This window comes from Miscanthus floridulus, chromosome 2 (genome assembly GCF_019320115.1).
Source record: "Miscanthus floridulus cultivar M001 chromosome 2, ASM1932011v1, whole genome shotgun sequence".
Classification (NCBI taxonomy): domain Eukaryota; kingdom Viridiplantae; phylum Streptophyta; class Magnoliopsida; order Poales; family Poaceae; genus Miscanthus; species Miscanthus floridulus.
Genome location: NC_089581.1, coordinates 154666585 through 154692620, shown reverse-complemented (window position 1 = coordinate 154692620; position 26036 = coordinate 154666585). Strand labels below are relative to the sequence as shown.

At 46.1% G+C, this 26036-nt stretch overlaps 2 protein-coding genes and 1 pseudogene across 3 annotated transcripts; 2 read left to right on the top strand and 1 right to left on the bottom strand.

The window, feature by feature from the left end:
* The first annotated feature begins 1449 nt into the window (after positions 1 to 1449).
* On the top strand, positions 1450 to 9079 carry LOC136533926 (serine/threonine-protein phosphatase PP1-like). 2 transcript variants are annotated; one of them, XR_010778631.1, is made up of 5 exons: positions 1450 to 1831; positions 3633 to 4192; positions 4292 to 4514; positions 8796 to 8917; positions 9041 to 9079. XR_010778631.1 is itself a non-coding variant. In XM_066526449.1 (4 exons), the coding sequence occupies exons 1-3, from the start codon at positions 1612 to 1614 to the stop codon at positions 4478 to 4480; spliced, it is 969 nt and encodes a 322-aa protein (XP_066382546.1). In that variant the 5' UTR covers positions 1450 to 1611; the 3' UTR covers positions 4481 to 4514; positions 8796 to 9079. The 2 variants fall into 2 exon arrangements, 1 of the variants encoding a protein (XP_066382546.1); XM_066526449.1 differs by having other exon boundaries at positions 8796 to 9079.
* On the top strand, positions 5522 to 6947 carry LOC136533939 (L-type lectin-domain containing receptor kinase SIT2-like; annotated as a pseudogene).
* Positions 9080 to 10057: 978 nt separating the features above from the next.
* On the bottom strand, positions 10058 to 13933 carry LOC136533918 (uncharacterized). The gene is made up of 15 exons (XM_066526442.1): positions 13671 to 13933; positions 13444 to 13525; positions 13278 to 13300; positions 13074 to 13148; positions 12951 to 13004; positions 12779 to 12856; positions 12603 to 12671; positions 12387 to 12539; positions 12138 to 12306; positions 11549 to 11589; positions 11155 to 11244; positions 10974 to 11078; positions 10710 to 10880; positions 10489 to 10598; positions 10058 to 10402 (listed from the first exon to the last, which is right to left on the bottom strand). The coding sequence occupies exons 1-15, from the start codon at positions 13701 to 13703 to the stop codon at positions 10327 to 10329; spliced, it is 1329 nt and encodes a 442-aa protein (XP_066382539.1). The 5' UTR covers positions 13704 to 13933; the 3' UTR covers positions 10058 to 10326.
* Positions 13934 to 26036: the final 12103 nt, after the last annotated feature.

Genomic DNA, 26036 nt, shown 5'->3' with positions numbered 1-26036 from the left:
TATATTATAAAAATATATTTTATAATTAATATAATTACTTATTTTATCATCAAAGAGCGAGTGTTTTTTAGAGCTCTCTTCTATAATAACCGTTCGATCTAGACGTCGTGTTATATGAGCCATCCGTCATCTGTGATCGTACATGTAAGATGTAAGACTCCTTCTAAACCCAGATTCCTCTTGGACCCCGAAAAAATAAAATAAAAATCTGAACACACCTGATTTTGTTTGTTACGATAAAAAGATTTTGTTTAATAGAAAATAAGGAAAATAGAAAACTAACATGTGAGGATGATGCCTACCTCTTCCAACGGTGTTTAAGATCTAGGAACAACGGACGGACTTTCCCTGGATTTTGTTTTTCACCGTGTTTCCGTCGTCGCCGAGGACAGGGAGATAACGTTTGGGATAGCTTTTTTAAAAAAAGGTTTGGGATAGCTGCGATGGATGGCCAATGGGATTGGGAATGACTGTTGTGGTGCGGTTACAAGAGTTAGGACATGTGCTGCATTTTTTAATAAAAATTTATAGAAATTCAATCCATTTTGGTTTATTTTATAGAGTTCAGTCCATTTGCGTTCAGCCCTGGTTTAGGGCGCGTTTAGATGCAAATTTTTTTGGGTTTTGACTACTGTAGCACTTTCGTTTGTATTTGTCAATTAGTGTCTAATTATGGACTAATTATGTTTGAAAGTTTCGTCTCGCGATTTCTCACCCAACTATGCAATTAGTTTTTTTTTCGTCTATATTTAGTACTCCATACATGTGCCGCAAGATTCGATGTGAGGAGTACTGTGCAAAAAATTTTGAGAACTAAATAGGGCCTTAACGTGACTACATTATGAGACAGAAAAACAAAATAATAATAAAGAAGTAAATGTCGGAAAAAATAAAATAGGTCAAAATATTCTAATATTAAAAGGAGAAATTTTCTTCCTTCAAAATTTTATCCGTCACTCCAGATTCATGCGTCCCGTCACTCCAGATTCATGCGTCGCTTCACTCCCTCGAGCACAAAAGTTCTAGCCAGTACATGATAAATTAGAGACAAGAGTCTTGATTTGGTTAAAATTTGCATGGGTGTTGTTTGGAAATAACTAAGTAATATAGTTTGATTCCAAGACGTATTGTAATATGTGACACAATTGTTAAATAGATTTATGAACCCTATGTCATCTAGATGATCGCGTTAGAAGTCCCGTTGTTAATATAATTACTTATTTATTTATGTATATCACAGTATAAGCATCAATATTTTTCGGAAAGCGAGATTTATATGCGAGGAAGGAGAGCGTACGTCTCGGCGTGTCCGCCACATCGCAGTTGCAGACACACCAGGGCAGGTCAGCACGAAGCGAACGCGTAGACGGCGCACCACGTTGGCACCTCGCCACACGTCGATAGAAAACGGGGAAAAAAAGACGTTCACTGACCGAAAAATCGAAACAACTCAGGCGACGAGACGCGAGAGTTTATCTAGCTATCCGGTCCGCTTCGCCCACCTCCTCTCTCCTCCGTCCCTCCGCCCCCTTCGCCCTTCCCGACGCGCCGCCCGAAACCCTAGCTCCACCGATCTATCTCTCTCCATTCCAGCTCAGCCAGGGGGAGGGGATGGCGGCGGCGCCAGCGGCGGGAGGGCAGGGCGGCGGGGGCATGGACGCCGCGCTCGTCGACGACATCATCCGCCGCCTGCTCGAGGTGCGGACCGCGCGCCCCGGGAAGCAGGTGCAGCTCTCCGAGTCGGAGATCCGCCAGCTCTGCACCGTCTCCCGCGAAATCTTCCTCAGCCAGCCCAACCTCCTCGAGCTCGAGGCGCCCATCAAGATCTGCGGTGCGTACCTTACCTCCCTCTTTCTCGTCTCCGGGCGGCCGTGGCAGTAGATCTGGTCTGGTCGCGCCGCCAGCTTACGTATTGTGGGATTCTGGCGATCGCTTCTCTGTGAAGCAGTGGGGTAATCGTGGGCGTGTACCTATATGGACGTGACTTATTAGAGCGTTTAGTATTGATTTATTCTCCTGGGTTTTAATTTGAATATGGATTGATGTATATGTCATTACCATGCTGGTGAGATATTTTCAACGAGGAAATTGGGCAGTAATATATGTGCTTGCATGGAAGCAAAAAAAAACAGCTGCAGGCATGGGGGGCATGGTGACAAAGAGTGGTTTTCCCTCTATTTAGTTCATTCTGTTTGCTGATTAACTTGCACTGGTATGCTTGTGCCTCTTTCCTTATGTTCTTTCTGCAAGTTCCTTAGGATGGCTGGGGTGGCTCACCAGTCTTATTATTACACTAATGTTCTGTTTCTATGGTAAGGGTAAGGCTACATAGAAATTCTCTTCCCCAGGCACAAGAGTTTATGCAAGCTTTCTGTGCTGGCTATGCCCTTTTTAATGGCACATACAAAGCTATACTTATCTGTTTACATATACTTCGCATACTCAGACTGTCTCCAACAGAGCATGCAAACCGTGACCCAAACGCAAAATAGGTCATTCACAGTGTTTTGCCTACCAAAAACAACGCTCCAACAGAAGACCCAAACATCTCACCCATTTTGCATACGAGGCTTGCCGAAACCCAAATCTGCGTCGTCGAGAGAGACCGACGCAAATCTCTGGCGTTGTAGTGGTGGGCCCGTAGGAGCGGGGCGCGGCGAGGTCCGCCTTGAGGTGCGGCCGGTGGGTACCGCGTCGAGGCGGGGAGCGGGGCACGGCCGTCGGGGAGCGGGGATCCGGGGTCCTCCTCGCCCGCGACCGCCAGATCCGGGAGGGAGGGGCGCCGTGCTCAACGAGGAAGGGGAGAGAGGGATGGGCGGCGCCGGGGTAGAGAGGGAGAGAGGGACAGGAACGGGCGACGAGGAGCCGGCGCGGCGAGGTCCGCCTCGAGGTGCGGCCGGCGGGTACCGCGGCGAGGAGGGGAGCGGGGATCCGGGGTCCTCCTCGCCCGCGACCGCGGGATCCGGGAGGGAGGGGAGAGAGGGACGGGAATGGGCGGCGCGGGGGAGAGAGATTGAGGAGAGAGGGACGGGCTTTTGGGTAGGCTGTTGGAGAATGCGAGTTTTGGGTGCGTGACCCTTTTGCTGTGCGTGACCCAAACTATGGAATGGGTCTCCGATTTGGGTCTGTGCTGTTGGAGATAGCCTGAGGATGATCCACATGTAATTAGCTTTTATTATCAAGTATCTACACTAGGGTGACGTTGAACATTTGAGTAGCAAGGAACTGTTTTGTGTCTCCTGTTTGCGTGGTTGTAGGCACATAATCTGTGTGGGTGTTTGAAGCAGCAATGTAGCTCCTGCCCCCTTGTTCCATTTGCCATTCAAATTGCTGAACTACCACTTTTTTTCCTGATCTACTGAATTGTTTTTCCTCTATTATTCTCATGTTGTTCCTTGCCTCATAAAATCTGTTGTATGCTTCTATTTTTACTGATGCAAGCTTTCGGCTGTGATTTTGCGTCCTTTGTCTTCACTGATATTCTCATATTGTTGTTCTTTGCCTCATAAAATCTGTTATATGTTCTACTTTTACTGATGCAAGCTTTGGACTATGATTGTGTGTACTTTGTCTTCACTGAATAGCTGAATATTAGTATCTAAATATAATCTCCCCTGTCATTTGGTATTCAGGTGACATCCATGGTCAATACAGTGATCTTCTAAGGCTTTTTGAATATGGAGGCTTTCCTCCTGAAGCCAATTATCTATTCTTAGGTGATTATGTTGATCGAGGCAAACAAAGTTTGGAGACTATATGCCTTCTTCTTGCTTACAAAATCAAGTACCCTGAGAACTTTTTTCTTCTGAGGGGCAATCATGAATGTGCCTCAATAAACAGAATATATGGATTTTATGATGAATGCAAGCGTCGATTTAATGTGCGGCTATGGAAGGTCTTCACAGAATGTTTTAACACTCTACCTGTGGCTGCTCTTATCGATGATAAAATATTATGTATGCACGGCGGACTCTCTCCTGATCTAGCACACTTGGATGAGATAAAGAACTTGCAACGTCCAACCGATGTACCAGATCAAGGTCTACTGTGTGACTTGCTTTGGTCAGATCCAGGAAAAGATGTTCAAGGGTGGGGCATGAATGATAGAGGGGTCTCATATACCTTTGGTGCCGACAAGGTTTCAGAATTCTTGCAAAAGCATGATCTTGATCTTATTTGTCGTGCTCACCAGGTACCACCTTATTATTTAGTGCAGCTTCTGTTCTGATCTTTTTATTTCTCAGTTAACTCGAAATTGAAGGTGTTTATATTGCATGTGATGTGATGTCAGGTTGTCGAGGATGGGTATGAATTCTTTGCTGACAGACAGCTTGTCACCATATTCTCGGCCCCCAATTATTGTGGTGAATTTGATAATGCTGGTGCGATGATGAGTGTCGATGAAACTTTGATGTGTTCGTTCCAAATTCTGAAACCTGCTGAGAGAAAAAACAAATTTATGGGGCCAAACAAAATGTGATAGTGAAAGCCATTTTGCTTCCAGCAGCTCTGAGGTCAGTTAATCTTGTTTCAGTTTTTTTCCTGCTGATTTACTTGCTCCACACAATTGTTGAATCACATTGCTTATGCATTTGTGGATTGTGCTACATATATTTATGAGAGAATTCCCTGTGTGCCATAAAAAAAAATTGCTCTCCCATCTCTACCACAGAAAGTGTGTTACCCTTCTGCTACCACAATTCAAGTTTTTTTACATCTACTACCACTGCTGTCTGTTTTTGCTAACTTGGGCGTTAACTGTGACAGGAAAAGACCAATTTGCCCCTGTGTGCTGTAGCTTCCTGCTAGATTTCGTTTCCCTTCGATGCCACTCATCGTTAAAGCACTGATGCTGCTTTTCTCTGTAGTAAAGACCAACATGATTGAAAGCAACTACTACAAATCAAGACTACTAGAAATTAGCACTCCTACATTAGAGGCTTTTACCTGTGTACCCTTAAAAAAGATGCCACACTCCTGCGTATCCCTCAAAAGTTGGTCGTCACCTACATGCCCTCACTCGAACTTTTCTTTTCCCTCACGCCATTCCGTCGGCATTTGCTCCTAACGGTGGGCAACGGCTCTGGAGAATGACTCAGTTGCCCTTGGGCTTGTATGGGCGTCTGAACTTTTTCGTTTCCCCTGTGCCATTGCCAGGCCAATTGGCTTTGGCGCCAGAGACGCCGCTGTGAATCTCTTTTGGTGGGTGCCCTGAGGACGGCTCGTGTTTCCCTGACTTGAGTGAGCTCCAACCACCGCAGAAAATGAGGCCACTGGAAGCAGACAAACGACGAGCCCCGTCCCCACGGGATGCAACACAGACCAAAACAAAACGCAAAAAATGGCAACGCGGCGTCTCTGGCGCCAAAGCCAATTGGCTTTCGAGGGAGGCTCAGCACTAGCAGCCATGCTGCCGCACCTCACCTTGCTTCTCTTCCTCGGCCTCGGCGGGCTCCTGCTCCTGCCTGCGGCGTCGGCCGCCGACGAGCAGTTCGTCTTCGACGGCTTCAAGGGCGTGAACCTCAGCTTCGACGGGATGGCGACGGTCATGCCGGATGGGCTGCTCATGCTCACCAACGGCACCAGTCAGCTCAAGGCCACGCCTTCTACCCGGCGCCGCTGCGGTTCCGCCGCGCGCCCAACGGCACGGCCACGGCGATGCAGTCCTTCTCCACGGCCTTCGTCATCGGCATCATCGGCGCGTACGAGGACCTCAGCAGCCACGGCATGGCGTTTGTGGTCGCCAAGAGCAGCAACTTCACCTCCGCGCTGCCGGGCCAGTTCACGGGGCTCGTCAGCTCCACCACCAACGGCAACGCCACCAACCACCTGTTCGCCGTCGAGTTCGACACCATCCTCAACTCCGAGTTCAACGACATGAGCGGCAACCACGTCGGGGTCGACGTGAACGGGCTCAACTCCGTCGACGCCGACAACGCCGGCTACTACGACGACGCCACCGGCGCGTTCAGGAACATGAGCCTGGTGAGCCGAAAGGCGATGCAGGTGTGGGTGGACTTCGACGGCCAGACCATGCAGGTCAATGTCACCATGGCTCCCCTGGAGGCGGCTGCCCGGCCCAAGAGGCCCCTGCTCTCCACCACCGTCAACCTCTCCTCCGTCATCGACGACACCGCCTACGTCGGCTTCTCGTCGGCCACTGGCATCCTCTTTTGCCGGCACTACGTGCTGGGCTGGAGCTTCAAGATGAACGGCGCCGCCCCGGCGATGAACGTCTCCGCCCTGCCCACCCTGTCGGTCACGTTCCCGAAGCCGAGGTCCAAGACGCTGGAGATCGTGCTGCCGATAGCGTCCGCGGTGCTCGTCTTCGCGGTGGCTGCCGCCTTCTTCGCGTTCCTGCGGAGGCGGCGCATGTACGCGGAGGTCAAGGAGTGGGAGGCCTCGTTCGTGCCGCACAGGTTCTCCTACAAGGATCTCTTCCACGCCACCGACGGGTTCAGCGACAGGCGGCTGCTGGGCATCGGCGGCTTCGGCAGGGTGTACCGGGGCGTGCTGGCGTCCAAGATGGAGGTCGCGGTGACGAAGGTGGCGCACGGGTCGAGGCAGGGGATGCGGGAGTTCGTGGCCGAGGTCGTCAGCATCGGCCGCCTCCGGCACCGCAACCTCGTGCAGCTGCTCGGCTACTGCCGGCGCAAGGGCGAGCTGCTGCTGGTCTACGACTACATGCCCAACGGCAGCCTCGACAAGTACCTCTACGACCAGAGCAAGATCGCGCTTGGCTGGGGGCAGAGGTTCCGCATCCTCAAGGGCGTCGCGTCCGGCCTGCTGTACCTCCACGAGGACTGGGAGCAGGTGGTGGTGCACCGGGACATCAAGGCCAGCAACGTGCTGCTCGACAGGGAGATGAACGCCGAGGCCGAGGAAGAGAAGCAAGGCGAGGTGCGGCAGCATGGCTGCTAGTGCTGAGCCTCCCTCGAAAGCCAATTGGCTTTGGCGCCAGAGACGCCGCGTTGCCATTTTTTGCGTTTTGTTTTGGTCTGCGTTGCATCCCGTGGGGACGGGGCTCGTCGTCTGTCTGCTTCCAGTGGCCTCATTTTCTGCGTTGGTTGGAGCTCACTCAAGTCAGGGGAACGCGAGCCGTCCTCAGGGCACCCACCAAAAGAGATTCACAGCGGCGTCTCTGGCGCCAAAGCCAATTGGCCTGGCAATGGCACAGGGGAAACGAAAAAGTTCAGACGCCCATACAAGCCCAAGGGCAACTGAGTCATTCTCCAGAGCCGTTACCAACCGTTAGGAGCAAATGCCGACGGAATGGCGTGAGGGAAAAGAAAAGTTCGAGCGAGGGCATGTAGGTGACGACCAACTTTTGAGGAGTATGCAGGAGTGTGGCATCTTTTTTAAGGGTACACAGGTAAAAGCCTCCCTACATTACCAGAAGCTCACAATTCCGCAAAAGCTTCTTGTTGGAACAACATTAGCAGGATAAGCTTATATCTTTCACCCCAACTCCCAAAGACCACCATAATTTATTGATTACAACTCCTTTGTACCAAAACAACAAACAAGATCTTATGAGAAACCCCGCAGTCTGCAGCTAATCTAACAACATCCAAAACCAACCTAACAATAGAGGCAGGAGTGCTTGTTGTAGCACTGATGATCAGAAATCAAGCAGATGCCAGTGCCACCTCGCCGCTGTCGTGCCTGTAGACCACAGGTGAACAGAGAGACCTTGTGGCCCTGTGGGTGCGCCATCATTGGGCAGAGGCAGTCATCTGTAGGGACGGAAGCGTGAGCAGCTCACCCCCCCCCCCCCCCCCCCCCCCCCCCCCCCCCCCCCCCCCCCGCGTCCTCTTTATCACGACCTCCCCTTTGCCAGCCCGTGAAAGCTTCCTCCTGGCTGTGGTTGGCAGAGCGAGCAGCAGGGGCAAGGAGGCGCTGACCAGGATGGGGGATTCATGCGCCGCAGCAGCGGGTGACCACATCCTGGCATGGACGGAGAAGAGATAGCCGACGGGCACTCGCGCTAGCTGGGGCTGCTGCGGTTGGGGGAAACGAAATCTAATAGCAACCTACAGCACATAGGCAAATTGGTCTTTGAATTACATAGGCAAATTGGTCTTTGAATCCGATGGGCACTTCTTTTGTGGTAGAGATGGGAGAGCAACTTTTTTTGATGCCACATGGAATTCTCTCTACATTGTATTGTTTGTGAAATTTGCAGTTTGTAATATCATAGATGTTTGATTTTCTTGCTCTAGTGCAATGCTGTAGCTACAAGTGGATTTAATCAGCAAGGAGTGACAAGTACATATGCACAATTAGCTTTTGCTATTTACATGAAAAGTTGGGTCCGCTGAGGCACAAAGAACTAGTTCTACACAACAGTTCTCATAATTTTACTGAAAGTGCCACATGAAGAAGTCTAGCAGTATGCCATCTGGAACTGGGAAATTTGTTAATTTCTCCATCAAAGATGTTAATCATCTGGAAAAATAAAGACCTATTTTTGCATTGCCTAGTCACTCTGTTAATGATCATTAGTCTTGTTAGGCTGAGGTTCCCAGTCATGAATGTTCTGTTTCTGGATTACAGTTGATTCTATCCAGGGGCAGAGCTTTCTTAGGACTAAAAGGGGCATGGCCACCCTTGATTTGTGTACTTTTTGTATAAACAATATATTAGAAGTCAATTAGTTGATTAGCAACTTGGTTATTGCATTGCTGTGTCCCTTGTAATCTGAGCAAGCTCCGCCACTGATACTATCAATTGTGTATCCTACCTATGAAATGATTTGTGACTTCATTTTAGCTAATGACACTAATGTTGTGTAGGCTCTCCTGTGGATGCATAGTGACAACAGCATGCTGGCGCCAAGCTTGAGGGCAGCATTGGGCTACTACCAGAGACCAAATAATATCATACCTAACTGTTCGTCTGGAAGTTACTCTTCATGGCAAGTGCCTGAATTTTTTCCTCTTTCCTGTTACCGCGTGTCAGAACAATTATGTAGCTGTAGATATATTGATTATGGAAGGATGAAGTTGCCAAATTGACCTGAGGCGATTTCCTTCTCCAGCCAGGAAAAATTCTGACATCAAGGAGTTTCTGTTTGCAAGTTTCACTATTTAAAAGCAGTCGTGTCCCTTGTGCGGAGGTAAGGACTGGGCCGAGGCATCAGTTTCTTGGATATGGACTGTTGTGCTAGTTTCGATAGAGGTGTCAAACATCAATTAGGATGAAGAGGTGAGCAACATTCAAGGAGGTGCTGAGGCTTGCTGACAAACCTATGAAAAGGCGTTCTGTAGCTGACTACTTGGTTTGTCGGTCAGACAATTCTAGACGTGAATTTTGATCTGTTGGCTAGATTAGCTGCCAAATAGTATTTCATATCTCTTGATTTATGGGATTCACATTTACTATTCTTATTGCGATTCACTTGCCTTTGTTATGGTGCTACATTGGTGCCAAACTCGCTCTGCAAGGCAATCGTTTGACTCCGCAAGCCAAATGGTTCAGCTTCGTTCTGCAAGGCAAACTTGTTATGGCGCTACATGCAATTTGCGCACAACCTTCCTGTGCATGGTTTTGCCTGTTGGCTCCTAATCAAGGCTTCCTTGCACCGTTTAGAGGTAACGTTGTGCTGCATCAGGCTCCGGGCTAGACTGCAAATAGCCTCCTGAGTTCGCGTAACAACCAATTCGCACCTCGAACGGCCCATGCGCATCAAGGACTGGTTTTCCCTTGCGCCTAGCTTTGAGCCTGGGCTGTACTGCCTGTACATGCACACGTCGTCCGGACAGCGTGGGCGTGCATGAGCACTCTTCTTTACATACATAGGGGCTGTTTGGATGATGAGCGTGCGGCCTGGGGCCAGGATGCATCTACACAAACCTGTGTTGTCATGCCTCCCTTCAAGCAAACAGCCCATATATGCGGATTCGTCTAGTCTAACGCTCAAACTCCAACAGGCGGACTCGTCTAACGCTCAAACTCCAACAGGCGGACTCGTCTAACGCTCAAACTCGAACATGCGGACTCGTCGAACGCTCAAACTTGAACATGCGGACCCGGATTCGTGCGCTCAAACTCGAACTTGCGGACTCGTCCAACGCACAAACTTAGATTAATTGCTCCCAGTTTACAAGATGAACCAGTGTGGGAATCGGGTATACAAGAGTATGAATGTATGATACAGGCACAACGATCTCGACTGAACTCTACTTATGAATGGTAGCCACCAAAAGAACTGCTTTGCACCAGCATCTTGAAAATGGCATGAGATCAATACATTCACAACGCAAATCAGTAAGGTGGAGCTTGTGCCCATGCCACAGTATAGAGGATTGAGCTTCATAACATGTATCACTGGATCGTCGCATAAGTTTCTTGTTTCATTTTCATCAGATTGCTCTCAACGTCTCTTAATACAGGCCTGTATCTGCACGAGATGGCAATGGTTTAATTTCACCTAGCAGAAACAAAGTGGGCTTAGGGGCAGATAAGCATAGCAGTATATATACTTACAAGCGCGCAAGGTTATTCTGTGCTTGGACTGCTTTCCTCAGCTCAGCTGAAAGTTTCATTATCTCTGCCGACAACCCCTCAGATCTGCTCTGTTCTTTCATAAGCTGATCCTATATGAAGAAAAGTATGTACATTACAAATTATAATAAATTAATGGCATCATTTTAGTTACAATCGACTATAACCAATAATCTAAACAAAAAAAAGCTCCAGTGATTAACCTTTAGAGAAATATTCTCGGTCACCATTTCTGGTGGGTTTGAGATACTGTTTTCAATTTGCCCATCTGATTGGGTAGCAATATTGCTTACTTTCAACAGGCTAGCTTGTTCAAGTCTTAGTTTCTCCAAGTGAGAACGGAGCTCTTCATTTTGCTTCAGACAATCTCTAACCTGAAATTTTCTGTTAAGTCAAGAGGCAGATTTCTTATGCAAAGGGTTGCATAACATAGATGCACGAAGTGACCAAGAAGGCCAATGGCACACCTGGTTTTCCCATTGTACTGTAATAGCCATGGCTTCTTGATAAGAAGTAGATAAGGCTGAGTTCTCCTCAAACAGTTTCTCTATTTCTGACGATTGAGAATCAATCTGGCTAACATGGTAAAAAATAATCAACATTTGGGACTAGTATAATTCAAAAAGAAAGTAAAGCGGCATTAAGCACCTCCATTAGCAGTTTTTGACGACTCCCCTCTAGCCTCTCAATCATCAAAGCCATGTCATGCAACTGGTTTTCAAGTTTTTCCCTATCTTGCTGTCATAATGAAAATTGGGTCAGTAGCTAGGTACAGTTTGCGTGAATAGCTTAGTGAAGCTAGAAAAATACCATGAACAGACAACACTACAGATGCAAGTAACCATTTCAGTCACCCCCTTAAATACTCTGTTAGGTTTTGACAAAACCATGAGGACTGAAGGTGTTTCAACCATCCAGATTGCCAGTTGAAATGCATAGTAAATTATATTGGCTGTCTATACCAGAACATTGGGTTATGCAGCATATGTGCAAAAAAATTATCAACAGAATTAACAATCCTAAAGTTCGTTAGATACATTACCATTGAAAATGCCTTGCGTGCAGCAAACTCAGAAGCATCCTCTGCACGGAAAGAAAAGATTTAATTCAAGGCTCCAATCCATGCAAATATTTTTTTCTGGAACATGCAAGAAAAAATGCATATATCATTTAATTAAGAAAGAAGAGAATGCGGAAGGGATTAGAGAAACCCCCAAAAGATACCCAAGATGACCATAAGCCAAGAGCACTAGCCTAATGGAATGCCCTGGCAATTAACTCCTGGAGGTCTTTTGCTCCAGTACACCGAAGGATGCATTTATTTGTGAAATGTGCCAAAGTCGTTGCAGTTCTCATTGAAGACAAAGTCGTTGCAGTTCTCAGCAAATATTATATCTAGAGTGTTGTCAGCAAGCATGCTTAATTTTGGATGTCACAAGATAAGAACTACCTAGCATGTAGCAGTAATGCTACTATAGTAGGGACAGTGAAGTAATCAAAGACACTACAGAATGATAATTATGGAAGAGAACACATGCTAGTAAGTAGAGTGAAGTTACATGTTTACTAGCATGAACTGTTGTTCTTCCTCACATTATAAAAGACAGAATAAGTATATGTATCCTCCATACCTGTAGCTTTCTTTGTCAACATAGTAATTTGGTCTTCCAACTGTTGCTTTTCAGCCTCCAGAGAAGCAATACGGGTTTGCTCTTTGGCTAGTTTTTCTTGCTCTTGTTGCCTCAGCTGGGACTCTTCAGCTAATTTCTGTTGCTCCTGTTGCCTTAGGAGTGACTCTTGCTGTGTTGTTAGTTTAGATGTAATGATTAGAGAAAGCGTGAAACAAGATAAAACGCGCAGATTTTTTGAATAATCCTTACCTTTAGCTGTGCCTGTAAATCTTGTATCTCCTTTTCCATGGCAACTGATTCCTCATTCGATGTTCCCATTGTATATCCACTGTAAGAGTGGCCCATTACTTGCTGCTGCAGGGTATTTAGCTGTGCTCTCAAGGAGGCTGAGTCTTCTTCTGCCTGTACATTTCAAGATTAGCAAAGTGATCACTCCACTAATACGAAACATCTTTCAATAAATACCCTATACTGTTCTTCTTCTGCTTCCTTGAGTCGTTTCTTCAGGCTCCTGAGTTGAGCTAGAGCATCCTCCTACTCAGCATACCAGGCAAAAGACATAATGAGAAGGCATGCATAATTAGACCATCAGACACATGATAGCACAGATGCAACAAAAAAAAAAAACAAGTGTTTAATACCTTAGCAACTACAGCAGCATCTTTCTCCAAAGAAATGTCATTCAAAGTTTTTTTCAAAGAGGGCACTACATTCCGCTCCTGCAAAGTGCAGAAAACAAATCACGCCAAAAAAATAGTAAAGGACAACAAAAACGCGGAGCTCAGCACCAATAACAATATAGTCTTGACTCACGAGATCATTCAAACGGTTTACGAGGGCATCCTTCTCAACTTCCTTCTCAGCAATCTAGCAGAGACAATCAATGTCAGAACCTCTGAGTAACTACACAATTAAACCAGATTGCATACAAAGTACCTTGGACAAGAGCATTTTGTTTTCCCTCTCCAATTCCGTGTTCCCATTTTCAAGTTCTTGAACTCGAGCAAGAAGCTAGCATTCATACAAAAATGCTTGGTTACTCTCTGGAAAACACCAGGGGCTTATATTTGCAACCAGAAAGCAATTCATCAATGATCGAGGGCTCGTGAAGACGTGAACGATATAGAATGCTAAACTGACCTCAGGTCCGGCTCTTTGGTTCCCTAAAGATCATCAGCATTGGTAGAGACATACGGGGAAGGAAAATACAGCACAAAGTTAGCATCAAAGTAAAAAGTAAAGCAAATTAAGAGAACATCACAACAAATAGTCAGCGAGTGAGGGGTGGAGAGAAGGATGTACCAACCGTGAGAATCGACGTGAGACGCCGCGATCGGGAGGGCATGCTGCATCCTCTCGGCGGCTCTCTTCTGTCGGATCTCCTCCAGCTGCCACAAACACGCGCACAAGATGGCATAATTGGGACCTCGGGTCTCAGATCTCAGAAGCTGGAACTAGCGGGCACACGGATCTGCGCGCCATCTCATCATTTCAAAAAGGGTCAAAATAAGGAGAAACGAGAAGGGGGCATACGGTGCGGCGGCCCCGCGAGGCGTGGGCTTCCATTGCCGTGTCGGCTCAACGACCGATGGATCGATTTATTTGGGAGCTCCGGTTCTAGGCGGCCGGAACCATTGGCGGACCGACCTATAAAGGGCGAGGTACTTCCCCTCCGGTTGGAACCGCCGCCCTGGAGCTCGAGTACCGATCGGCGACCGCTCGTCCGCCTGAGGGATCGCGCCAAGGTTGAAGATTGCTACGGACAGGGGAGGTGGTCGCTGCTTCTGGTTGAGTTGGGGGCGCATGGGCCTTTATGCCGGCCAGGCGTCCAGCCCATCAGTTACAAACTACCGATCAGCACCCCCAGATGCTGATCACTTTTCAGCTTATTTCAGTTATTTTAGTTTATTCTCTATCACATAACACTATTAAATTAGCTAAAATCAGCCACAACTAGATCAGCCGAACTAGCCCCTAATAGATGAGGTGAGAGGTGAGATTTTTTTTATGCTTAAGCTCTCCACCCGTTGTCCTTTTTTTTCACTTAAGGCCCCTCACTCTATCTATTGGATCAACATTCAGTGGTCCTGATTAGTAGTTTCCAAGTTTACATAGGTTGGTTGGTTTACACATAATATGTTGCCGTTTTTAAATGGCCGGTAGCTATTGTTAATTTGTTGTCATTGGCTATTAGTTTTCTTGTCAGTAGTTCAGTTTCAGCAGCAGTTTTTGGCTCGGTTACCGTCTCTGTTTAAAAAGTTCAAAGTAACGTTGGTTCAGTGTAGTTCTGTTTCAGTTCAGCAGCTGAATCATTTTGGGAACAGAGGCAATGTAATTTGTTCATGATTTACATGTCTTTTGTAGCCAAAATTTTGTAGTCTAAATTCCCCTACCTCTGGCTGGGCCCGCCACGCGACACTAGCCAGAACTCCCTGGTTCCCTCCGTTCTCCGATGCCGTGGGGGAGGCGAGATGGGCGAATGGGCGAGGAAGGACGGATGCGAAGTGTCGGAACCTCCCAGGTTCCCCTCTGCTCTCTTCGATGCAGTGTTTGATGAAAATGATTTTAGTGGTAGTTTTATTTTATAATAATTTGTATTAAATTTGAAAAATACATGTGAAGCTCTTTAAAAATATATGTTTGACACAAAGCAACTTGAAACAACTTGTGAAGTTGCTGAAAGAAGCTATGCCAAATAAGACATAAATGGGATCGAAATTTCAAAACCAACTCATGTGTAGCTTAGGGCTTAGCCAAAATTTGAAAAATAGATGCGCGCATATGTTTAGTTGCTTTTTTCTTTTGAGGATCTTACATCGATCCAATGGCTCCCTCTACTTTTGAAAGTCTAGTTTTTTATATCTACTCTAGCATGAGTCATCAAATCCATTCCAATAGATACTAGAATATGAGATGCACTCATTATTCCTATTCTTTCATCTTCCTCGCTCTTATTGAATGAGCTACGAGCACTAATAGGCTAAAGGAGCCACACCGGGGAGCAGAGGAGGCACCGGTGGGTAGGGGAGCCGTGCCGGGAGAGGAGCCAATGGGGGAGGAGGTAGAATAGAGTCATCGTTGGGGGGAGGGTAGCCGCCTGGCGGCGACGCGTCAAAAGCGTTGAGCGGTTGGGAGGGGCGGAGCGTCAGGCAACACATAGTTCCGAACGGGTGAGGATATAAGCAGTCAAAACTAAAAAGTAGGGGTCTGTTGTGGGTTCGTTTCCACGACAGTAATCGGATTGTTCGATGTGAGTCGATGTGCGTGCCTCTGGCGGCTTAAGCACTCAAAACACAAAGGGGTTTATCCTGGTTTAGGCATCTAAGCCCTACGTCCAGCAGTGGTGTTCTTCGTATTAGGAATGCTCAACCATGATCTTACAATGGAGAGAGAGAGGAAGAGATGTAGGGAAGCACTATGCTGCTCTAGGGTTTGATCGGCTAAAATCTGATAGATCTGCCCTGCCTTATATACCAGAGGACGATGTGAGTACAAGTTGTCTGGTCTCTAGGGTTTTCCTAGGGTTTCTCACCCTAGGCTTCCATCTTCTTCTTCACGGCGCCCTGAGTCCTCCTTTGTCTTGTAGTTGGGGCTGACAATGTCCCAACTGCTCCCTGGTGGCTACTGCCGCTGCCTGGCGTTGACCGTCAAGTGTTGTCTGATGTTGTCGTGCATTTCCCGGGTGCGCCTTCTTGTGGCTTCCTTGATACGCCAAGCCTTCGCCCCCACACGGAGGGAAGCTGTCGTGCGGACCTAGGGTCTTTTACGTAGACACGTGGGGATCCTTGTGGTGCGCGCGTTATGCCTCTGCCGTGTTCCTGTTCTAGGAGTGGCTAACACTGTCTCACGCCGGTGGAGAGAAACGAGCGCCTAACGCTCTGCTCCTCCTGCACTCCTATGAGGCTCTGGCCACCTAACAGATTTTAGGGCATATTCCTGGTGTTGCTTGGGGTGGGGGCTCGGCCCGAGGCCCCGAGCCAAGGCCAGGGTGACTGAAGGGATGCTTGCTCGGCCTAGGTTTCCTTGGGTTGAGAACTTCTTGTGCCTTAGTTGAGCCCCTGAGCAAGGATGGATCGAACGGGGACTTGGCCCCTCTATCTCATGCCCCATTCGACGGGGCTGTCTCCGAGACGGGCCTTTAGAGGCCCACAAGCCATTCACTTATGGCCTGGAGTGTACGCGCCAACGTACACGATAGGTGTAGCCTCCGAGCCCCTGGCTGATTGGGAGAATCAGCCAGAGGGTTAATTGAACTATCATGTCATTAATTGGAGGGTTGAACGTACATCTGTGTTTGACTCCCGTTAAGGTCATTTCTAGGGTCTCCAAGAACGAGGGGATTATGACTTGAGAAAAGAATTTGAAGACCTACCTCTAGGGTCTGAATAAGGGCTACGCCGACATGTGTTTTTTACTTGAACTCTTAAATTTTGGTTTACAGGTCTATTTGAGGACCCTGATAGAGTTGGTCTGCAGTGTTATATAATTTATGGTTTTCTAGTGTTAGTTTATTTCAAACCCTAGGTTAAAGGTTTTGAATTAGGTTTTTTCTAATAGTCATTTCTTTTGATCCTAGGTTAAAGATTTTTAAATTAGACAGCCAATTTATCTTCCTCTTGGACGCTAACAAAGACCTCTCGAGATTAAAAAAAAAATACAAAGACCTCACAAAAACTGTCAATGTTTTGCTGTTTGTGATGTTCGGCAAAGAACAGTTCTGAAAAGCTAACTCAAAAAAGAGCTTCTGCATGTACATGAAGGATCTTACATGAAGTATATAGTGATCGGAGACGTCCAGCATAATAAATCTGACAACATATATGAGGACAACATGTATGAGATGATATTAGGTGCATAATTTTTTAGATCAAGCACATTTGCTGATATATAATAAAGAATCTACAAAGTAGCAGCCGATCTGTTTACATTTCCACAAGTGATCATGATTGGTCATTTGGTTTTCAAGCTTCTGCCTGAATTGACACAGAATGAACCTAACACGTACATTCCGCCTAATTCCACATTACAATAGTAGTCTGATCGAGTTACAATAGATTTTCGCTGATATTTACAAATGAAAGAATATTGTACAAGTCCACCGTCCCTCAACCTCAACAAGATTTGAGGGCACACGGCAGCAGTCAATGCCTCTGGCTCTGCATCTGACAGAGCCTGGTGTTGAGAGCTTCAATATATGTGCGCAGTCGATGCCGATCGGATCTTGTCGGAGTCAAAGGGGGGTTGAGGGCAAGTGATGGTGCCTCGATCAAGAGAAACCGCAGCATGGATACCGCCCTCATATACCCAGTCATGGCATCCGCTGCTTTCCCAAACATCTCATCAACCTGTGAATTAGGATGAGAAACAAAACAAAACGGGTGGTCAAGAGGTAAACATGTCAGACTAGTTCTGGAATGGAATACACTGTGCTTTACTTACACCGCCTCGCCTTCCTATAAGTAAAGCCGACTGAAATATTATTTCAATTGCATCTGGCATCTCTGTACCATCTGTGTGCATAAGAACACTATCAGCATCCAAAAGGGTTTACCAAGAGACAGACAGATGGTAATGATCCACAATTGGTGGTGTGTTTAACATACCAGCTATCTGTCCTACAGTGCTGGCTAGTTCGTCGGCATATTCAACTTCAGAGAGAAACTGTTTCTCTATCTGCATGCAGGCATCATCAGCTAGCTTTGAGTTCGCAAGCAAATGGGAAGCATCAGCACTAAGCTCCTTCATAGGGATATCATGTGAGGGACTCTCCCTTGCAGGTGAAGCGACAAAGGTATTGCATAAATGAATTGCTTGCTTCCAGGTTGCAAGAACGATTAGCTGAATAGAGAATGCCTCCAAGTGTCTGCCACCTTTGATCTTCAATCAGGTGGTTGATCAGCAAAACAAAAGCAAGTCAGTGGCAGCTTGTTGCTATTAACAAACATTTTAATGGCTAAATGCTGCCTATATTATAGAAAAATTGGGTCTTGAGTCAATGGGATTCAAGCTTAACGACAGTTCACATAACTCAAAAGCATTGTTTGCTACTCCCTCCATTCCAAATTGTAAGTCATTCTGACTTTTCTAGGTACATAGCTTTTGCTATGCACCTAGGTCCAAATTATAAAAGCTATGTATCTAGAAAAGTCAGAATGACTTACAATTTGGAATGGAGGGAGTATAACACAAAGCTTGGGATAGATGAAAAGTGCACACTAAGTCGTGGTATGGACGAAAGTATTTCAATGAGTTATAACCATCTCCAAAGGTTGAGTCAAAGTAAAATAAAACATAGGGAAAGCAAAGAAACTGGGCACCATCAAGCAGATAAAATTTACCTCATCTCTGACCAACCCTGCTATGGCTGATGCATATTGCTCCAACAATCTAATCCTCGTCAGATAATCTGATGGGGGCTGATCCATGGCATCACTTATATCCGCAGATCCCTGTGAAGTGCAAGATGCTGGAGAACAGTGGCTGTCGAAGCTACCAGTCCCAGCAGATTGTTGTCTATTAATCGGCAAACCATTTATCGGCATTGGTGCACTCAAGAAAGTTAACTTCGGTGGCGAAACAGACGAATTATCATATTTTGCAGGTAAGTTAAGCTGCTGAGAGGCATTTGTTGAAGACGATGATCCCTCCGGGTGTGGTTCAGACACAAAGACATATTCCTGATCTACAAACTCTAATGAATCAATGATAGGGGAATCTACATTTACAAAGTAAAGAAATAATAATTTCAGTAAGAATTGTTCATAATAAAAATGAGGAAGTGCAAGATAGTCACTAATGACTTCCATACCTTCTGGATAAACACCTTTCGGACCTTGTACTTCATGAATCTTGCTTTCCTTGGTCATTTTACCAGTATGGCCATGGTGTTGGCTACTAGGTGCATGATTGTTGCCCAAGACATACCTGGAGAACAGACTGGTATGTTTCGATGGACTCTGGCCTGAAGTTTTATCCAATCTTTTACCCGTGGGAAACCCATAAGATTTCATCGGACTCTTACTGTCAGGAACTGGACCATCGTCCTGTCCACTTGACTCATCATCTAAAGGAAAAGGCATACAATCTTCTTGTGAACTTTGGCTTGAAGGCCTTGTTGGACTGCTATTATTTATTGGAAAGCCATCTCTTATGTCAGATGGTGTCCGGCTGTAAATGCTTACAGAATATTTAAAACATCCCAAGATGCAGTAGGAGAGAATATAGTGGAGACAAATCAGTACCTCAAGGTCCTCTCTGGAGCATGTTCAGAAAGAAATGGGTGGTGCACAAATTCTTCAACTGTAAGCCGCTCCACTGGATCAATTACACAGATTAGCACACATCGTTAATGATAGCCGATAACTGTACATGATAACAGCAATAGTATAACATCACATTTCAGCCTCTCTTTTAAATACTACGGTTGTACAGCAGTATTAGCTTAGGCACTAGTGCTATGCTCAAATGCAAAAGTAAAACCACCCACTCTCGATGTTCTTATTTCCTAAACATACTTTTGCAGAAAAAAAATGCCTTGAAAAAAGTGGTATTCTGAAAACACTTTTATCTAAAACTGGCTAAATCTCTGCTGCAAAATTTCTTAATGCTAAGGAACAGTCTGAGTTGAACAACAACAACAACAACAACAACAACAAAGCCTTTAAGTCCCAAACAAGTTGGGGTAGGCTAGAGTTGAAACCCAACAGAAGCAATCAAGGTTCAGGCACGTGAATAGCTGTCTTCCAAGCACTCCTATCTAAGGCTAAGTCTTTGGGTATATTCCATCCTTTCAAGTCTCCTTTTATTGCCTCTACCCAAGTCAACTTCGGTCTTCCTCTGCCTCTCTTCACGTTACTATCCTGACTTAGGATTCCACTACGCACCGGTGCATCTGGAGGTCTCCGTTGCACATGTCCAAACCATCTCAACCGGTGTTGGACAAGCTTTTCTTCAATTGGCGCTACCCCTAATCTCTCACGTATATCATCGTTCCGAACTCGATCCCTTCTTGTATGACCGCAAATCCAACGCAACATACGCATTTCCGCGACACTTAGCTGTTGAATATGTCGTCTTTTCGTAGGCCAACATTCTGCACCATACAACATAGCAGGTCTAATCGCCGTCCTATAAAACTTGCCTTTTAGCTTCTGTGGTACCCTTTTGTCACATAGGACACCAGACGCTTGCCGCCACTTCATCCACCCTGCTTTGATTCTATGGCTAACATCTTCATCAATATCCCCGTCCCTCTGTAGCATTGATCCTAAATATCGAAAGGTATCCTTCCTAGGCACTACTTGACCTTCCAAACTAACATCTTCCTCCTCCCGAGTAGTAGTGCCGAAGTCACATCTCATATACTCAGTTTTAGTTCTACTAAGTCTAAAACCTTTGGACTCCAAAGTCTCCCGCCATAACTCCAGTTTCTGATTCACTCCTGTCCGGCTTTCATCAACTAGCACTACATCGTCCGCGAAAAGCATACACCAAGGGATGTCCCCTTGTATGTCCCTTGTGACCTCATCCATCACTAAAGCAAACAAATAAGGGCTCAAAGCTGACCCTTGATGTAGTCCTATCCTAATCGGGAAGTCATCCGTGTCTCCATCACTTGTTCGAACTCTAGTCACAACATTGCTGTACATGTCCTTAATGAGCCCAACGTACTTCGTTGGGACTTTATGTTTGTCCAAAGCCCACCACATAACATTCCTTGGTATTTTATCATAAGCCTTCTCCAAGTCAATAAAAACCATGTGTAGGTCCTTCTTCTTCTCCCTATACCGCTCCATAACTTGTCTTATTAAGAAAATGGCTTCCATGGTTGACCTTCCGGGCATAAAACCAAATTGGTTCATAGAGACCCGCGTTATTGCTCTCAAGCGATGCTCGATAACTCTCTCCCATAGCTTCATAGTATGGCTCATCAACTTAATTCCCCGGTAATTTGTACAACTTTGAATATCCCCTTTATTCTTGTAGATCGGTACCAATATACTTCTCCTCCACTCATCAGGCATCTTGTTCGATCGAAAAATATGGTTGAACAGCTTGGTTAACCATACTACAGCTATGTCCCCGAGGCATCTCCACACCTCGATTGGGATACCATCCGGTCCCATCGCCTTACCTCCTTTCATCCTTTTCAACGCCTCTCTGACCTCAGATTCTTGGATTCTCCGCACAAAGCGCCTATTGGTGTCATCAAAAGAGTCATCTAACTGAAAGGTTGTGTCCATATTCTCACCATTGAACAATTTATCAAAATACTCTTGCCATCGATGTCGGATCTCATCCTCCTTTACCAAGAGATGCTCCCTTTCATCCTTAATGCACTTAACTTGGTTGAAGTCCCGTGTCTTTCTCTCACGAACCCTAGCCATCCTATAAATGTCCTTCTCTCCTTCCTTCGTACTCAAATGTTGGTAAAGATCCTCGTACGCTCTACCCTTTGCCACACTTACAGCTCGCTTTGCAGTCTTCTTTGCCACCTTATACTTCTCTATGTTGTCCACACTCCTGTCATGGTACAAGCGTCTATAGCATTCTTTCTTCTCCTTAATAGCCCTTTGGACTTCCTCGTTCCACCACCAAGTATCTTTAGCCTCGCGTCCCCTTCCTTTGGTTACTCCACACACCTCTGAGGCTACCTTCCGAATGTTGGTTGCCATCTTGTCCCACATATTGTTTATGTCGTTTTCTTCCTTCCAAGAGCCCTCTTTGATAACCCTTTCCCTAAATACCTCTGACGTCTCCCCTTTCAGTTTCCACCATTTTGTTCTTTCAATCTTAGCTTGTTTATCCGGGCACGCACCTGAAAACGAAAATCTGCCACCAAAAGCTTATGTTGAGAAACAACACACTCTCCTGGTATCACCTTGCAATCCAAGCATGCTCGTTTGTCCTTTCTTCTTGCGAGGACAAAGTCAATCTGGCTATAGTGTTGTCCGCTACTGAAGGTCACTAGATGAGATTCTCTCTTTCTAAAGAAAGTGTTGGCTATCATCAGGTCAAAAGCTACCGCGAAGTCCAGAACTTTCCTCCCCCTCCTGATTCCTACTACCATACCCAAAACCTCCATGAACTGCCTCGAAACCTGCGCTTGTAGTACCTACATGCCCATTAAGATCTCCTCCTATAAAAAGCTTCTCACTACTAGGTATAGCTCTAACCAGGCCATCTAAGTCTTCCCAGAACTGTCTCTTAGCACTCTCGTCGAGGCCTACTTGGAGGGCATACGCACTAATTACGTTCAAGACCATATCACCAACGACAAGCTTGACTAAGATAATCCTATCTCCTTGCCTTCTCACTCCCACCACACCATTCTTGAGGCTCTTATCAATCAAAACTCCTACTCCATTTCTATTCGCGACTGTCCCTGTGTACCAAAGCTTGAAACCTGTATTGTCCACCTCCTTCGCCTTCTGACCCTTCCATTTAGTCTCTTGAACGCATAATATATTTACACGCCTCCTAGTCGCGGTATCAACTAATTCTCTTAACTTACCTGTAAGTGACCCTACATTCCAACTACCTAAACGGATCCTAGTTGGTTCGACTAGCTTCCTTACCCTTCGCACCCGTCGACTCTGATGCGAAGACCCTTGCTCATTTTTCACTACACCCGGGCGCCGATGTAGCGCGCCACTAAGGAAGCGACGACCCGATCCTTGGTTACTTGACACCATGCCCAGATCACGACACGGCGCGTCACGGGGGTGACGACCCGGCCCTTGCCCATTTAACACCATACCCGGGTTCCGATATGGCGCGTCGCTAAGAGGGTTACGCCCCAACGATTTTCTTTCGGGTTTCATCTCCATTTAAGTGGCTAAGTTTTTACATTGGCTCGCCACGCCTAACACAACCCTCCTCCTTTACCAGGGCTTGGGACCTGCTATGCTGGGACACCAAAGGCGTCCCACCTGAGTTGAACGTCAAATCTAAAAAATAGGTACTAACAGAGTCATAGTAAAAATAAAAGGACAAATGACAGGGCAGTTAAAACTGCTCTTGCATGGTACCATTCATTTTCCAAAGAACAAATGTAATACATTAACATACAACAATACTTGTGAAATTTCTCCATTCCAAGTCGCAACATAAGAATAATAATAACGCGGGGCAAACTTCTTTGAACCATCAATGACAATATCATAAAGCTCTATATGCACAGTGAGGAATTGAGGATATCATAGGAACTTGATGCAACTACAAATTAGTGATTTAACCTGAATTGAGCTGCAGCAACTTTCTGCACAAGTCGATGCAGCCATGGCTCAACTCACAATCAGATGGAAATCGTATTTCACGTGTCCTGAGTATATTTTTAAGCAACTGGGGAACAAATAAATACATTTTTCCATTAGCACTTGTAGTCAAATCTAGATCAGCCGTACTGAAGTTATATCTGAAAAACAGGAGAAAACCTGGATCTGATTATCCCCATTAAAAGGTGGTATTCCAGTAACAAGTTGATATAGAATGACACCAACACTCCACAGATCTGCCTGTTCTGTCACAAATGGCCATTAAACACTGGGTCAAGCACCAGTAGTAAAAGATGCTGAAACTGATATGAAACAGAAAAAAAGCTCAGACCTTTGCATCATACTTCTGAGCTTGCATGACTTCTGGAGCCATGTAAAGTGGTGAACCACAAAGTGTTTCGGCTAGGGCAAAAGGTTGCAAAAATCTGCTCATGGAAAAGGGGAAAGCAAACTATCATATGTCTGATACTCATACTATCAAGCTGTTGAACAGCTCATTCAGGCATCCACCCCTTAAAGTGAACTTGGTCCAACAAAAATCATGTTGCACGGAGAGAAAGCTGTGTGAATGTTACTATGAACTACAGATGCAAGGAGCCAAAGTCTACCCTAAGCCTTGTCTACTGTTGTTCAAAGTAACCTTGAAATATAGTCTTGTATTCTTGTACTTGGTTTCTCCACATACTCATAGGGAGCGTCTAGTACAATAGTTGACACTATGCAGTCAAAGAAATAGACTCGAAAGTATTCCATGCAGGATGTACACTGGGGACATCTGTTAGGAAACGAGCAGATCAGTTTGTCCACTGTACAGGGTGTTTTCATGTCCTTGATCGTTTCAGACTTTCAGACATTAACTAATCACTACCAGAAACAATTTCAAAGAACAATAGAAAACACATTGATATCAGTTGACTCCACCATCAAGAAAGGGAGGAGTGGAAAAGAAGGAAGGCCATTTGTTCAATCTGTCAGCAGCAGTACTGGTATATCAATTGCATCGAAACCCAGTAGAAATAAAATCACAAAAATGGGCATATGCAACTCAGTTGTGGATAAACTCAGAAATTTACGACATTTGTAGAAATAGGTGCTAATATTTCATCTAAAAAATGAAAGAAATGGAACTCACTTTGCAAATCCAAAGTCGGCAATCTTCAACAGAGAATTTTCATTATTTTCAACAAGAAGAATGTTCTGTTTGCAAAACGAGAAAATTCAGAATCCAATAAATTAAATAAATTTAACCACTGTATATTTCTTGAACTCTTGACCATGGAATATTCAGCTATTGTGGAAACAGAAACTAGAAAGCAAGTAAGCAAACCTGAGGTTTTAGGTCCCGGTGAACCACGTTATTATCGCGAAGCATTTGCAGACCAGATGCTGCCGGAAAAATGAGACATTATGAGAAAAGCTAAGGAGAGAGAGGGAAAGGGGCTGACGATTAACGAATCACTTGCCTAACTGACGGATGAAATGCTTAGCAACCTTTTCAGAAACTCTTTTATGGCGTTGAAGGTATGCATGTAAGTCACCACCTCGACAATACTCCAATATGAGATATATCCTCCCATGATCCTAATCATACACAATAGTTATTTATGGTAATTACTAATTAGAAACAGAGTGTTCTACAGTCACTGTGCATGGGGAACTTTATTTGCTGAACAAGAAAAAGATAACAACATTAATACCAGAGAAAAAGCCTATGAGTTTGATATTAAACTGGTAGAATCCCCTCACAACATCGAGATTCAGCATTAAAAGTACTTCTTCTATTTCCTATGTTCCACAAAATCCTAGCTTCCAGAAAACATTAATCTAACAAATTAACCAAGCTAAAACCCACATAGGATTTCACGAAACCATTAGCCCGACAGGACAGAACCTCCTATTTCAAGCATGGCAGCAACAGGTGAGCGAACATCCCTTTGCAAACTAACTAGTTCCATCCAAAGGGACATCAAGTCAGACAGGGAATCCTTTGCTTAGAGTTCCTACCTACCAAAAATGCTCACAGTAAGCTAGAATTCACCGGAGTAACTCCTCAATTTCACACATCCTAGGCCTACAATCAGAACCCAGACCCCACCAGCACCAAGACCTTGCAGATCCACATCGATAGAACGGGAGATCACGAGCGACATCAAATGGGGCGGCCAACCGCAGGCGGGGTACCTTGATGGAGTCGTGAAGTGCGATGACGTTATCGTGTCGGATGCGACGGAGGATGTCGACCTCGGAGAGGAGGCTCTCGCGGAGCTTGTTGCTGAGACGCTCCATGGCGATCTCCTTCACCGCCACCTCCGTGCCCCGCGCCCGGTGCCGCCCCAGCCACACCTGCGAGTACGCCCCCGACCCGATCGGCCGCAGCAGCTCGTACTCCCCCACCCTCCGCCCGGCCCCGCCTCCACCGCCGCGGCCGCTGGCGCCGTCCGCCATCGCTCCCGTGTCCAGTAACTTGCCTAGCGCGCCGTCGCAGCTCTCGCGGGGACGGCGCCGCCGCGCAGGAGATGCCGCCGTGGGGAGAAGCAACCGCGTCGTTGCTGCGCGGAACAGAAAAGAGGGACAGAGAAGGAAACCGGGTCAGGTCGTGTTCACCCCACGGCGGCGGGGCCGG

Excerpts from the sequence above, each read along its gene's own strand:
- LOC136533926 (XM_066526449.1), top strand. The coding sequence starts at position 1,612 with ATGGCGGCGGCGCCAGCGGCGGGAGGGCAGGGCGGCGGGGGCATGGAC. Across the intron at positions 1,832-3,632 it reads GGCGCCCATCAAGATCTGCG|GTGACATCCATGGTCAATAC; the intron begins GTGCGTACCTTA and ends TTTGGTATTCAG. Across the intron at positions 4,193-4,291 it reads TTATTTGTCGTGCTCACCAG|GTTGTCGAGGATGGGTATGA; the intron begins GTACCACCTTAT and ends ATGTGATGTCAG.
- LOC136533918 (XM_066526442.1), bottom strand. The coding sequence starts at position 13,703 with ATGGAAGCCCACGCCTCGCGGGGCCGCCGCACC. Across the intron at positions 13,526-13,670 it reads CCTCGCGGGGCCGCCGCACC|CTGGAGGAGATCCGACAGAA; the intron begins GTATGCCCCCTT and ends TGTTTGTGGCAG. Across the intron at positions 12,672-12,778 it reads ATGCTGCTGTAGTTGCTAAG|GAGGATGCTCTAGCTCAACT; the intron begins GTATTAAACACT and ends TATGCTGAGTAG.